Here is a 15,844-nt window from a genome sequence, read left to right on the forward strand (position 1 = left end):
AGGCCTCTACCGTGTCACAGCGAGAACTAGGTCTCTTTCTATTTCACTTTACAATGAACTCCCATCTACACAGGCAGTGCATGAAGAGAAAACAAAATTCTGGCTAGGGTGGTAAAATCGAAGTAGACATTTAACGAAGTAAGTGTGGCCATAGATATGGGTACTGCTGCAAGATGCGAAATGTTAACTTTCATAAAGCTGTATTCACATTATCTCTTAGAGATGGGGAACAAATTTGCTCAGCTCCTTTTGTCATGCACTTCAGGTGAATTCAAAGTTGTATGGCTTCTCTAAGTATAAGCAGTTCAGTTGGCAGAGATCCTGACAATTGGCTAAAGCTTAGCATAGTGCTAATGTGGCTTCCATTTGCCAGCAAAATACAATGGAGGGCAGCTTCGAGTCTTACTACACACCCAGACTGCAAAAACATGGTGGTGCATGGAGCTACTGCAGATTCTCTCCATGGCTTAATCTTCAGCACAGGCGGTAACTAAAAGAGGCTTGGTAGTTTTCCCTAGCAGATGGAAATTAAAATGGGAACTAGGCTTAGTACAGCAGTGGCTGAGTTTCCTTCATTTTAACTTTGTAAGAATAGGGCAGCTATTGTCCTTTGTTAGGACTTCAACTCTAGTCACTCATAGGTTTTATCCGCAGGGGAAGTTCAGTTTGGTATCATACTTTCAATATGCACATTTACATGTACTCTTTGCATGAGAGAAAACAAACAGTATCTACCCCTCCCGCACATTTCCCAGTTAATTTATGCTCATTTCAAGATCTGCATGGTAGATAATTTAAAAAAAAAAAGTCTTCCAATAGTGATAACCAACATTGTATGAATGTATTCGGCTAGCTGAGAAATGAGTGGTTGTGTGTGTGTGTGTGTTTGAAGTACTTCAAACGTTTGTAAGACTTACAAATTGGTTTTGATTAATCTTAGAAATATATCTCTGAGACCTTTCAATCTCAAATGTCCACTAAGCCGGCAAACAGGTAGATTTACCTGGGGATCTTTGGAATGAAAGGCTTCAGAAGGAAAGTTTTAAAATACCTAGCAAAACATGCAGCTGTATGTGTGTGAGTGCCCCCCCCCTTCCTTTCTAAGTTTTTTTTTTTTCTTTCAGCTTTGAAGAAGACCAGAGGAGTTAACAGTGTTATCTCTCTAGGGGAATGACAATTTGTCAGAACACTCTGCATTCCAGTGTCCCTCATCAGCAACTGCTGGGTCCTAGTGCAGACAACCTTTAGGGATAATTGAGGCAATGATAGAGGAAAATTCAAAAGATTACGAATTATTGAGTGGATATTTTGCCACACTAACCCCAAAAAACATAGTCACTAAATTTGAAATGATTACAATGATAATTACAATGAAGTGTTCAGTTATTAGACCAAGAGCCAACAATCATTTATATCCCAATGATAAAAGAATATGCTAAGTGGTGCATGGCAAATATTTTGAATTTACAAGTAGATCTAGTGGATTATCCAGGAAGTATTGATATCCATTTACCAAGTCATGTTATTATTGAACATACCCATCAAGTAGTAAAAACATTGTTAGCAAAAAAAAAAAAAAAAGGGGGGGGGGAGAATCAGGAGAGACACTGCTAAGTAGATTGATAAAGGTGTAATATGTAATGAATTTTTTGCGATTAGCAAGAGATGATCAAATTGTGCCAAAGTTGAAGCATATACAAACCATGTCATCAAAATTAGAGCAAGTATAAGACAATGTGAAAGTGCTTTTGAAAAACAGTTATTATGGGCAATGGACAGGTCTGTATAAGCTACTAACATGGGGACGAGGTTATGCTTGTGTTTTAACAGATAAAGGACCACTTTGGGCACCTGCGAGATGGATCAAGCCCACGTTGCTGTATGACAACTGTTACGCCCCAGCCATGAAAGCAGTCAACAAGAATGAGGAGGACGTTAACATTATGGATGCTCTTAATCCTATGGGTGGTAGTTAAGGGATGTCCCTGGGTGATCGATTCTCGAAAGAATCGGTGGATAACAGGATGGGTATGAGAACTGTTGGTCAAAGGAGGAATGTTATTTTTAATGGTGTTAATTGCTTTGACAATTATCCTGTGTGTTACAGTGTATACAACGTCAGGTCAATCATATGTTTCACCTGAACACTTTAGTCATCGAAAAACAAAAAGGGGGAATTGTTGGAACATTTTACAGAGAACAAGGCCTGGATGCTGTGAGATTGTTTAATACTGAACAACTCTAACAAGGCCTTGAAACAGAGAGCCGAAAGATAAACAGGGGCCAGTTGGGAGGAATGTAGTGGCTACTTCTGTGGGAACAAGCACCAGCTGAAAGAAAAACAATTGAAGAGAACTGTCAACATAGTTAAGTTTAGTATAACTTGGTTTCTTAGTATGTGCAGTAGTTTAGCCAATAATATATTAGTAATAGCCTTATGGACAGCTACCTTTAACCAATAATACACTGTAGATACCCTCGTGGGCACCCAGTTATGTAACCGAAAAGGGTTTATAAAGAAACAGCTAAGCTCAATAAAGTGAACACTCGCTGATCACATTGATCTCTGCGTTTTGATTCCATGCTCCCGTCAACAGTCTTCTGTCATCAACTCTGCTTGCCATACCCACTTTTGAACTTGCAACAGCACTTTATCTGTTATCAAATGTTCTTCCATAAGAGACAAGCTCTAATCGTGTCTGACTCATGCCAATACATTCTAGACCAACTTGTTCAATCATAAAACTTATGGGCTATCTTGAGCTTGTACGAGGTGATCCTTGAAAAGCAACCTGCTTTCATGGTCATCACTTATCTCCAGGACAATGCCCCTTTGGATTCTTCCAAGCAGTTCTCACATCAGGCCAAAGGTGGCTCTCCTGAAGCCTATGGCTGTGACCTTGCTTTTTGATTTATTCCTGCCCCGCTCAGGAGCCTGAACTCCACCACCTCATGGCCACATCCCTGACCAATCCCTCCTTGCCTGCAAGAGTGAGGTCCAGTAGAGCCTCTCTCCTTGTCAGTTCTACAATCAACTCTGTTAACTTCTTGAAGTTACCATCAACGCACTTCAGAAACCTCCTGCACTGCTTCTGCCCTGCTCTCTTGCCCTCCCAGTACCTACTGAGGTGGCTTAAATCCCCCATAAGGACTGAGGGCTGTGAATATGAGGCTTCCCCAGTTGCCTGAAGGCAACTGACCACACAGTATGGAGCAGACATACCACCCTAATGTTGCCCACAACAGCTGGCCTGTCAGCCTTGACCCATATTAACCCTTGACTAGCTCATTGCCATCTCCAGGGAGAGCTCCTAGGGCTCTATCTCTACCCGCTGAAAGGTTACACCACCCTCTGGCATCATGGGCCAGCTAAGGAAAAACAGCCAGCACTCTTTGATCAAGAACAGCTGGCAGGGCTTGTGAGAAGCTGCTAGTGGCCTCAGCCTCTTCTAGCTGTCCTCTCCCAACTGCAAAAACCACTCATGTTCCTGACAGCATTCCCAGATACTCCCCAAGAATCCCGTAAGTTCTCAGAATATCTAGAAGATGTTAAAGCAGAATCCAGAAACCACTACGCTTCTAGGCTGCCATGATATCCAAGTCAGACTGTATCTTAAAACTTGCCATCTTCCACACAAACTTTTGTCATTTCAATCATTCTCTCCCAGAAACTCAGCTGCCACAGATTGTGTGCAACCTTCTTATTTACATTTATTTTTCTTCCCTACAGCAAAGGCAATATGTTATCATTTCTACAGAAAGAAATATACAGTTGCAGGTTACAAAATATGGTGGAATTTAGAGCAATTCAGGTAACATTGCTTAATTTCCTCTTCAGTCTAGCAGGGATGTGTATCAAGCCCAGTAAACGTTAACTCTGCAGCTTTTTTCATCTTTCCAACTGATCTTACTCTGTCCCAACTGATCAAGCTGGTTGGCATAAACAGAGAACAGGTGCATTTTATTTAAGTATCCCTATTAGGTTTCAAGTATTTAACTTATTTTTCTATTGCCAGGTTTAAGAAAAGGATTCTGAGAACAAAAACACCTTTCCCTATTATCCTGCTGTACATCATGGTCCAAACCCACCACTGTCCCTTCTTTGTGTACCTTGCCTGTCTTACGTGTTTTCAAAGCATGATATTTACTCAGCACCATTACATCTGTAACACCACTATGCACTGAAACGCATAAAACAGGCTTTATTTTATTGATGGAGAAACTTATGTTTACTGGTATTGGCCTTCGGGTCCTAGAGGGTCCACTCGTATTGCTCAGCTAACTTCTTCTAATTGAGACACCAAGGGTCAGAAGAGAATAATGCTGTAACATCTCTATTACATCAGGTGCAAGGCCACTCATCTATCTGTACCCTCCCTAGAACACCCCACAGTGTCTAAAGAAGAGTTCTGCTCCTTAACATCTGATAGAAAAAAGCCCTTTAGTGATTCATCTGCCTATTAAGACAATCCTCTCCCCTTGAGACTTTTCTCCACTGTAACAGGATTGGAAGTCATTTAAGTGTGAGGGTAACATTACAAAGCCATGATGTAATTTGATTTGAAAACCAAAACAATTGCAAAGTGGCCATACCATACTCTGCCTGCTTCCCAAGGATCAAACATACCTCTTTTTGCAAAAGATCATCAGGTTGTGAGAGAGGCTGAACAGCTGCTTCACTTACAAATGCCTTCCCAGGGAATGGTGTAATCTCTGTAACAGATGACAACCTCTCTATGGAGCGTTCAGTGACAGAGTTAAATTCAGAGCTGTTTTTATTTAGAAGGCTTTCCATCTTGCTAGATTCCCCTTTCCTTTCCGCAAAGTCTTCCTGGTTATCTCCATCATCTCCCATGGAAGAGTTGAAGCCATTTTCACCTGCCACCATCAGGCTCCAATCAGCATAATCCATGCCCTCCTTCTGCTCATGTTTGATGCTCACCTGAAAGGGGTCCTGCTCCAATTCTTTATAAACATCAGTGTATTCGGGTATCTCCTCAAGGCTGGGATCTTTGCCAAGCAGAGACAACTCCTTCAGACTACTCACTTCCTCAGATGGCTCATTCTGGAGTCCCACAGACTGGATCATGCTTGGGATCACTTGCCCAAATCCTAGCAGTGAGGCTGGCCTCTGAGAAGGCTTCAGCACAAAGGTAAGATAGGATTTCACAGTTTCAATTTTTTTAGGTTCACAATTCTCTTTGTGTTGGCAGTTCACGATGTAACAGCGTCGTTCAAACATCCAGGACAAGTCACAACCAGAGAGGTCACAACATGCTGCAATGCAGTCAGACACTGACATAGCATGAGGAACTCGCAAAATTTTAGTGGTTTCTAAGTTGGGAGATATTACTGCACCTGAGTACGTGGCTCCTTCTCTGCACTGCTCACAACTGGAACCTGAAACAACACCACCAACATAAGGCACAACATTAAAAACAAGCCATAATATCATTTACTGTGACCAAAATGGCTTATCACAGGATACAAGATAAAAACAGGTGGTACTCTGCTTAAATAATCTTGTTTGCTTTCACTAACAGCATGTCCCTTTGTAGTAGTATTTGTACTTCAGAGGATTTTGCAGTCTAAGCTTGACATGTTTTCCAAAGTGCCTCTTACTCCCTTGCTACAAATACAGACAAAACTCACAGTAAGTGAGTTGCTAATACTTAGAAACAAGAACACAGCAGGGAACACACACAAATAAAAAATCATGGAGTACCTCCAATACCTCCATAGCACAGTCAGCAAACCCTGTTTTAAAACAAAACTCAAACAAGGTGCGGTAACATGGCATTGTTTCATTTGAGGGAGAAGGCAGGAAAAATCCACATAGGCGAAAAAGCTGCCATGTCACTTGAACCTCATGAAGAGTCCCTCACACCAACAGAATAGGTGGACTTTAAATAAAAGCTGGATCTAATTCTCAAACCTTTGCTGCTTTACCCACTGGTTCATGTGAAATTTCAAAAGCTCGCTCTAGCAAGGAGCATCTTTCCTTCCTTTGCAGTGAAGTTGTAATCTTTTTGTAGGACAACATAATTGCTTTCATAGCACATCACAGACTGAGTGTGAAGTGTTCAAATCAAGTGTGGATTCAAGATAATGTATGCCTCATTTTTTACCATTCTTCTAGGTGGTTTTTTCCTCTTTATAACTGCTCTTCAGAATTCCTCTCTCAAAAATGCAACTTGAAAAAATTGGATCATGCTTCAAAAAACAGTTAAGTAAAACCAGAACATTCATCATAAGATGGTTTTCAACCAGACTTGCTAACTCAACCAATGAAACAACATGTCACCACTGTGGGGCTAACAGAGTAACAGAAGACAAAGTTGACTCTGCCGTCTTTGCACATCCTTAACATTCACGTTCTCTGAGCTATGTCAACATAGAAGGTGTGGCAGTGTTTTCCTACAGGAAGAACAGAACTGTCTCTTGCTTTCTTGACATCTGTTCCTTGCACTTTCCTTAAACAACAAATGAGTTCTATTCTATTTTTAGGGTTAATTATTTTTTTTTCATCTATCCAAGTAACATCTCATTTTTGTGAGTTTTGATGCTGTATCACCAAGAAATAAGTTTTGTTTTTCCTAACACCATAACAACACATTGAAATGATTTTTAAAAGGCTGTAAAGGTTCTGGGAGCAAACTGAAAATAAGTTTGGTTTGGTTTTTGTTTTGTTTTGTTTTTTTAATAGAATCATAGAATTGTTTGGGTTGGGAGGGACCTTAAAGATCACTGACTTCCAACCCCCCTGTCATGGGCAGGAACATGCCTCACTAGATTAGGCTGCCCAAGGCCCCATCCAACCTGGCCTTGAACAGCTTCAGGGATGGGGCATCCACAACTTCCCTGGGCAACCTGTGCCAGCCCATTGTGAGGAAATTCCTCCTTAAGTCTAGTCTAAATCTTCCCCTCTTTATAACCATCCCCCTTAGTCCTATCACTACAAGCCTTTATGAATAGTACCTCTCCAGCTTTCTTGTAGCCCCTTCAGGTACTGGAAGGTCACTATAAAATCTCCCCAGACCCTTCTGTTCTCCAGGCTGAACAAGCCAAACACTCTCAGCCTATCCTCATATGGAAGGTGCTCCAGCCCTCTAATGATTTCTGTAGCCCTCCTCATTCCAGCAGCTTCTTCTTACGTTGAGGATTCCATAACTGGACACAATACTCCAGATGAGGTTTCACAAGAGAGGAATAGAGGGGCGGAATCACCTTCCTCGACCTGCTGGCCATACTTCTTTTGATGCAGCCCAGGATATGGTTGGCCTTCTGGGCTGCGAGTGCACATTGTTCATGTCAAGCTTCTCATCAACCAGAGCCCCCAGGTCTGCAGGGCAGCTCTGAATCACGTCATCCCGCATCATGTACTGAAAATGCGGATTGCCCAGACTGAGGTGCAGAACCTTGCACTTGGCCTTGTTGAACCTCATGAGATTCTCACAGGCCCACTTCTCCAGCCTATCCAGGTCCCTCTGGATGACATCCCGTCCTTCCAGTGGGAACTGCAGTCACAGAAGGGAACTTGAACTACAGTTTTTAAACTAGAGACAATTTCCACCACAGAGTTATAAACCCCTAAAAGCCACGCTTTGCTTCAAAAATGGTGAAAAAAGCTTATACTTCAGATTTTTTAGTAAGGGCCTACAGAAGGTGCTGTCCTGGAAAGCAGAAAAGCCATATTACTGAGAACATCAACAGTATCTGAACTGTCACTGCATTAGTTCCTCTAGCAACAGCTAACATCTCCACACACTGAGAATGTGCTTTCATTCTTTTCCTGTAGGCTACTTTTAGGTTATTTGGTGCTTCCCTTTTCCTGAACTCTCATAGATCTTTAAACAGGGTACATCCACAATACCAAAGAACACTTTTGGGCCTCAGTAAGGATGCTGACTGCAGATTAAGTACTGCAAGAGGCGGAGAAAACAAATAGACAAAAGAACCAAAATGCTCAGTTACATTAAATCAAATACTCAACACAAAGCTTGAGCCAATTGTATTCTAGTTAAATCTACAAAGAGCTACAAGGCTTTTCTGGCCATTACAGCAGCCTTCATAATGTTTATCTTCTCGTGTCCAGGATCTGCCAAAGCTCCCTAATTAGTTCAGTGGGCCCAACAGTTCTCTTCAAGTATTGTTTTCATTCCATGAATTGTTACCACCCCTGTTTGTCACTGATATATCAACTAAGTGTTACTAAAAGAAAGGGAAAAAGGGAGTGGAGGGAGGGGGTGGTTAAGAAAAAAAAGGCCCTACACTTTAAGACATGCACCCTCTTCTCCTTTCTTTTAACTAGGCTGTGGATATGCTCACAATCCAAATGTGCCCAAACCACAGACCAGATCTGGCCTGTAAAAACAGTTCATTGCCCATTCTCCCCTTAATTTACAGAGGAGCATCTGAGCACACTGGATCGCTCAATGGATGGCTTGTCTGTCACATCATTATGTTTAGGTCTGTAGTACTGGATAAAAATATATGTAAAAATATGGATAAAAAAAATAAGCTGGGTGGAAGTGTGGATCTGCTGGAGGGTCGGGAGGCTCTCCAAAGGGATCTGAACAGGCTGGACTGCTAGGCTGAGACCAGTTCCATGAGGTTTAACAAGGCCAAATGCCGGGTCCTGCACTTGGGGCACAACAACCCTGTGCAGTGCTACAGACTAGGAGAAGTCTGGCTAGAAAGCTGCCTGGAGGAGAAGGACCTGGGGGTGTTGGTTGACAGCCGACTGAACATGAGCCAGCAGTGTGCCCAGGTGGCCAAGAAGGCCAATGGCATCTTGGCTTGTATCAGAAATGGTGTGACCAGCTGGTCCAGGGAGGTTATTCTCCCTCTGTACTCAGCACTGGCGATACTGCATTGCTCTCTACAACTACCTAAAAGGAAATTGTGGAGAGGAGGGTGATGGCCTCTTCTCCCAAGTGACAGGGGACAGGACAAGAGGGAATGGCCTCAAGCTCTGCCAGGGGAGTTTCAGGCTGGATATTAGGAAAAAATTTTTCACAGAAAGGGTCATTAGGCACTGGAACAGGCTGCCCAGGGAGGTGGTTGAGTCACCTTCCCTGGAGGTGTTTAAGGGGCAGGTGGACGAGGTGCTGAGGGTCATGGTTTAGTATTTGATAGGAATGGTTGGACTCGATGATCCAATGGGTCTTTTCCAACCTGGTGGTTCTATGATTCTATGATTCTATGATCAATGACACTGGATATTTCTAGTTGGAGACCAGAAAAGTAAATGAATGAGTGCAGCCACTACATCCCTCCACGAGGAAACACCAGACCACTTCAAACAGAGATGAGAAAAATGTCAAATAACGTGGCATACTGTATAACTCACTATAATCTCAGAAAGCATACTCAGGCAGTATACCATCTTGCCTCCCTTGAAAGACCTGAGTGAACCAGAATACCTTACTAGAACATCTATGCATGATAGAATAGTTAACAAAGAACACATTGTGACCCCAGGCTAGTGGTTCCACTATCATTTCAAAGGCATATTGTGCTGGGTTTGGCTGGGGCAGAGTTAATTGTCTTCACAATCGCTCATATGGGGTGGTGGTTTGGATTTTTGCCGAAAACAGTGTTGACAACACAGGGATGTTTTTATGATTGCTGAGCAGTGCTGATGAGTCAAGGTCTTTTCTGTTCATCACCCCATCCCACAGTGAATAGGCTGGGGTTGCACAAAATGCTGGGAAGATGCATAGCTGGGACAGCAACCTAAACTGATATTCCATACCATATGATGTCATACTCAGCATATAAAATAGGGAAAAATTGGCCAGGGAGGTCACTGCTTGGGGACTGACTGGGCATTGGTCAGTTGGTGGTGAGCAATTGTTTCTTCATTTGTGTCTTGTCTTTCTTGGGTTCTATTTCTCTCTCTTTTTGTTGTTGTTGTTATTATTATTATTATTATATTCAATTATCAAACTGCCTTTATCTCAAAACAGAAGTTTTCTCCCTCTTGCCCTTCCAATTCTCTTCCCCCTGCATCCTGCAAGTGTCTGTGTGGTGTTTAGTTGCTGGCTGGGGTTAAACCGCGACACATACCTACATTTTAAAGTGTCTGTTGACACTCCTGAACACTGTTTCATGTGTTAGATACATCAGGAGAAAAGGGTCTTCACCTTATTATTCAAAGTCCACAACCAGCAGCAGTGAAACTGTTGAAAATCGATGGCTTGTAATGTATTTAGAAACACCCTCCCTTAGAGTAAAGCAAAGGATGTCCAGGAAAGACTCTGGTCATGTAATCTATGCCTGGGCTGCATGGAGTTAAAAGCAGGAGACTAGTCTGCACAACACCTGGGCACACAATTACCTTACCATTCATCTTTGCATATTTTTGGAGTGCCTAATCTCAGAACAAAGCACCGCAGTATGAACACACAGTATGAGAAGGCTGAGAATCAGCTGTGAGAACACTATTGTATTTGCAAATATGCATTTCAATAGCAGTATTTGCAAGTTCTGCCTGCCCCAAGAAGTGAGCTAGACTGAACTGATGTCAAAGTGCTGGATTCCAGGCTGCAAAGTAAACTGCAGTTTCTGTGATGGAAAGCAATTTCTTATAGCTCTTATAGGAAAAAAAATAATTCTTCGATGCGTTAGCATAAAAACTACTAATTTTTACTAATGGCTAGAATAATTTAAATCTATTTCAATATAAGCTGGTTTCCTCAACGAATGAATACAAGCCAGTGAAATGAGACTGGCATCATAAAGAACACCTATATGGAGAAACAAGGAGCTGTATGTTCAGGTTTGGAAAGTCATTCATCCAAACTGCATGTGGTGCTAAGTGACAGAGGCACAGCATATGGTATACACGAAAACCTATTGCTACACCAAGCTCAAGCCCCCTGAGATGCATAAACATTAGTCAGTGGTAGATAAATGTATCAATTAGATGATCTACCTCACCTTCTTTTTCACTGCATTGGGTTTATATGGCAAGCTTTTGGTAGTCAGAGGTGGGGGAAGAAATGGACTGTAGGAGTGGCTTCTGTGAGGTAACACCAGAAGGTGTTCCCCTGTCAGCCAGAGCCAGTTCCAAGAACCCACTGCTGGTCAAGGCTGATCCAATCAGTAACATTAGTAGCACCTCTGTGATAACATGTAAAAAAAGAGGTAGAAAAATCCCTGTGCAACAGCAGCAACCAGGAGAGAGGAGTGAGAATACGTGAGAAAAACAACCCTGCAAACACCAAGGTTAGTGAAGAATGAGGCAGAAGAGGTACTCCAGGCACCAGAGCAGAGATTCCCCTCCAGCCTGTGGGGAAGACTATAGTGAAACAGGTTTTCCTTCTGCAGTCCATGGAGATCCATGGTGGATCAGATATCCACCCCGCAGCCCATGGAGTACTCCATGGCAGGGCAGGTGGATGAGCCCTGAAGGAGTCTATGATCCACCCAGTGAAGAGCCCACACTGGAGCAGGCTCCTACCAGGACCCGTAGCCCTGTGGAGAGCAGCCCACATAGAAGCATATTTTCTGGCAGGACCTTTGACCCTGCAAGGGATCACGCTGGAACAATCCATTCCTGAAGGACTGAACTCAAAGGAAAGGACCCATGCTGGAGAAGTTTGTGAAGGATTGTATCCTGTGGGAAATACCCTACACTGGAGTCGGGAAACAGCAGAACAGTATGACAAAGAAGAAGTGGCAGAAACAAAGTATTATGAACTGATTGCAACACTCATTCCTCATCCTGCTGGGCTGCTTAGGGGAAGGGCTGTGAAGAACTGGGAGTGAAGCTGAGCCTAGGAAGAAGGGAGGAATGGAGGGAAAGTGATTTTAGATTTCTTCTTACTTCTCATTATCTTACCCTGATTGATTATAAACAAATTAACTTCCTTAAATCATGTCTGTTTTGCTCTTGACTGCAATTGGTATGTGATCTACCTGTCCTGATCTCAGCCCATAAGCTTTTAATCATATTTTTCTCCCACCTTGTTGAGAAGGGGAAGTGACCTGACGGTCAGTTGGCCAAGGTCAATGCATCACATTCATGAAAAGCAGTCAAACACCATAACACACAAAATAAAAAAAAAACCCAAACAAATAAATGTCAGCTAAACAGTAAAGAGTAGCTCACCACAATTTCTTTTGACAAACCAGAGCATATTCTTCAATATCCTTCTGAAGATATTCATTAATAAGGCCATTTCTCTATTCTCTCAACAATGCAATGAGAAACCTTTCTTATATTGTCAGCCTTCTCGCTACCTTAAATTAAAGCAAGTGGTAAGGAAAAAACTTTATTTTTAAAAGAAAAAGTAGCCTTTAGAAGAACAAGGTCACGTACAAAGAAAAACTACAGCTAGCAGCTTCCTGAGCTTGAGTCAATTCATTTCAAAGCCTGCACAAAAAAGAAGTCCTTAAGAAAGATCAGCATCTACTGATGTTTTTCAGCAAACATAACCTGGAAATCAGAAAGTATCTTCCAGTTTAGTTAATATTAATTGGATGGAAAACAATGCAAATTATCCATATGGAAATAACTAAATACTAATGTTTATACTAAAATTATATGTGATGCTAGAATGTATTAACCCCTAATGCTGTGTGCCTTTACCTGAAATACAGAGGGAGGCTAGGGATACAGCCAGCATTCAGAATGCAATCTTAGATAAATCAAGACATCATAGCAAAATTGCAATTGAAGATAGAAATCAAACATTTCCACTTGCACGTGAAGGATATGCCCCTCTATTCGTCTTTTGTGAGACCTCATCTGGACTATTGTGTCCAGTTTTGGAATCCTCAACATAAGAAGAATATGGAGCTGTTGGAACGGGTCCAGAGGAGGGTCCAGACAAGAACAGGCTGAGAAAGTTGGGCTTATTCAGCCTGGAGAAGAGAAGGCTCCAAGGAGATCTTATAGTAATCTTCCATTTGGGGGGGTTCCAAGAAACCCCAGAAAGGGGCCTTCAGGAAAGCTGGGGAGGGACTGTTTACAGAGACTTGTAGTGATAGAATGAGGGGGAACAGGTATAAACTGGAGAAGGGCAGATTTAGGCTAGACATAAGGAAGAATTTGAGAGTGGTGAGGCACTGGAACAGGTTGCCCAGGGAAGTTGTGGATGTCCCATCCCTGGAGATGTTCAAGGCCAGGTTGGATGGGGCCATGGGCAGCCTTATCTAGTGGTATGTCCCTGCCCATGGCAGGGGAGTTGGAACTAGATGATCTTAAAGGTCCCTTCCAACCCAAACTATTCTATGATTCTACGATTCTACGATTCTATGATATTCTATTAAAGCTGGTGTGCTTTTTTTTTTTTTGTAAGATACTGGCATGGATAGGTACTCAGTATCTCAGAGAAGACCATTTTATTTATTTACAGAACGCATAGTCATTGTTTACTACAGCAATAAAAATCTCAGCTACATGTTCTCCTCAAAAAGCTTGGCACTATGACATCCAAGGGTTAGAATTAGACAACAATGTTCCTTTCCAACTCAAGCTATTCTATGATTCTATGATTACTTCAAACCACCTACGAGCACAGCTGTAGTTACTGTTTATCACCCCCAACCAACATTTCCAAATTCAGTAGTCAAGTTAAGCCTTAGCACATTTGCAAAGCTCTCCCTCATGGAACAGCCAATCTTGTTTACCCTACAGGAGATGAAAGCCAGATAACTGACTTATTTTCTCAATTCCTTTTAATACAAATACTGCCAGTTTCCACAACTAGAATTCAAACACTATATTTTATAGAAATAAACCACATGCTTGCGTACATTGTCCTGTGGCTGCCATGTCAAAACTGTCTGCATAGATTAGCTCTTCCTATGGCACAGAGGCAGTATTAAGAATTACTATCATTTCTCTTTTGTCTTATTTTGGAAATGATTTACCTATCTCTGTGGCTGAAACAGAAACTTACAGGACTTTCCCATGGTCTTTAAAAGGAAATATGTGTCTGTAGAGCAGATAGTGAGGTGAGAGATGTAAACAAATGCATTACTGCTTCTCAATCAACCATCTTATCATATTTCAGAATGAAAAAAAAAGGTAGCTTAGAACAGAAGCAAAGCATCATTCTTAAATTGCTCTCCTGCAAGGGAAAGGGAAGTAAAACTCTTCAAACTTTCCCACTACCCTGTCCCGCCCAGGCAGCTACCCTGAAACAGACCTATTGAAATCTGCTCCAAACAGCCAATTGGATCCAAACTGCCTTCCTCTGTTGCAATCAATGGCCAACTATGAGGCTACACCTTACAAGAACTTTTTACACAGAGGAGTCACAAGATTTCCCAGCTCTCCTTATTCACACTTGCATACATACTTGAGGAGCATTTGCTTCACTTGCTCTCTGTGACTCAGACACACAAGAAGTAAACTCCTACCTGTTATTGCCCATAGTAACAGGCAGAGAACACCAAGTCCAAATGCCATGCTGCACCAGGAAGGCAGTGACAACTGCTTTTCCAACAGCTGTGTGGAAATTATAAGTCTTAATGTCGTTTTCCACTAATGTTGCTCAGTACTCTGCTGTGGCCATGGAGCACTGCAACAGAGCACAGAAAAAACAGGTCAGACGTGAGCATTAATTAGAATGTCACAGTAAAAGCCAACAGGCAGGTTAAATGCAGGTTTTATTATTACTTCCTGACTTCTTGATGGATGACACAGTAGACAAGGCAAACTGAAGGTACAGAACAAATTACCTACCTGGAAAACTCATTCATTGGAGATGCAGAAATGTCCCAGAAAGATTTGCACACCTGGGTATCTCAGAACACACAAATATTCTGTCTGCAGTTAACCAGCCCTAGGTTTTGCTCTGACTTTAAACAGAAATTTGCAGGTGCCCTTAGCTGAGGAATCATGGACAGCAATGTCCGTGCTAAAACTCATGCAATATTAAATCAGCTCTTGAGGCAGCCCTCAAGCTATTCTCTTCCAGCTATCAAGGTGATCCAAGCAGACACGCTTCCAGAATTTCTAGGTAGACGTTCCTTGTCAGGACAGTAAATTCTCCAAACAGGGCAGCCTAAGCAACAAAGAGGTCCACTAAGGAACAAATAGTTCAAAGCAACACTACTCATGCAAGAAAAGAAGTTGTTTTAGCCAGACTCGCAACTCCCTGCACATAAACAATCCTAAATAGATACTCAGCCAAAACCCACTCCTTTAAATGAAAGCACAGGCAATGTTTTGGGATTTGTTTGTTTGTTTGTTTTTAAGAATAGCCCTTCTCAAGGCAGAGTATCCCAGTCAATTCCATTTGATAGTCAAAATGTGACTTGGTAGAAGTAATGACTATCATACTTCAGCTGCCTGTATCTATATGTGATAGAAATGCTAACTGGCTGCTCTTGGCAGGTTCCTTACCATGCATAATTTTATACGATGAAAATCATCTTGCCTTTTTCCCTTCCAAAAGGAAGAAGGAAGTTACTTAGACACACTACTCTGGCTAAAGTTGATTGAACTACAGAAGAAACCCTCGCAGCTCAGCAGGGAATAAGGTAGGCTGTGACTGACCACAGCTTTTGCAAAGCAAGGCAGGTGTTTATCTGAACACAAAAGGGACCAAAGGTTGGCCTTTGCTTTAGGTGCTATTTATTGTTAAAAACTTGTCAACAGTTGAGTGGATCAACAGATGGTGAAAATGTTTCTCCCACTTAGATCATTAAAGACTGTAAATGTTTCCGTGATCTAGCCAGACCAGCAAATGGAAATGTATATGTGGCTCAGCCCAAAATGCAGCATAAAAACTAAACACCTAGCAAAAGAATTTTGAAGACAGCTATGGGCTTTAGCTGGTTTCAGCCCATGCATTCCTTCCGAGTGCTGGAGGATGCCCAGTGT

General features: G+C 42.1%; 1 protein-coding gene across 3 annotated transcripts in view; it reads right to left on the reverse strand.

Annotated features, from left to right (window-relative positions):
• Positions 1–14,537, reverse strand: part of KIAA0319 (KIAA0319 ortholog) — a 47,274-nt gene extending 32,737 nt beyond the window's left edge. For 2 of the 3 annotated variants that reach the window (XM_069853747.1, XM_069853746.1), the window contains exons 1-2: positions 14,377–14,537; positions 4,628–5,400 (exon numbers count right to left, since the gene is read on the reverse strand). In XM_069853747.1, coding sequence (XP_069709848.1) covers positions 4,628–5,400; positions 14,377–14,425 — 822 coding nt within the window. In that variant the 5' untranslated portion in view covers positions 14,426–14,537. The remainder of the gene's footprint in view (positions 1–4,627; positions 5,401–14,376) is intronic. The other variant, XM_069853748.1, reaches the window with a different exon arrangement.
• Positions 14,538–15,844: the final 1,307 nt, after the last annotated feature.

This window comes from Phaenicophaeus curvirostris, chromosome 3 (genome assembly GCF_032191515.1).
Source record: "Phaenicophaeus curvirostris isolate KB17595 chromosome 3, BPBGC_Pcur_1.0, whole genome shotgun sequence".
Classification (NCBI taxonomy): Eukaryota; Metazoa; Chordata; class Aves; order Cuculiformes; family Cuculidae; genus Phaenicophaeus; species Phaenicophaeus curvirostris.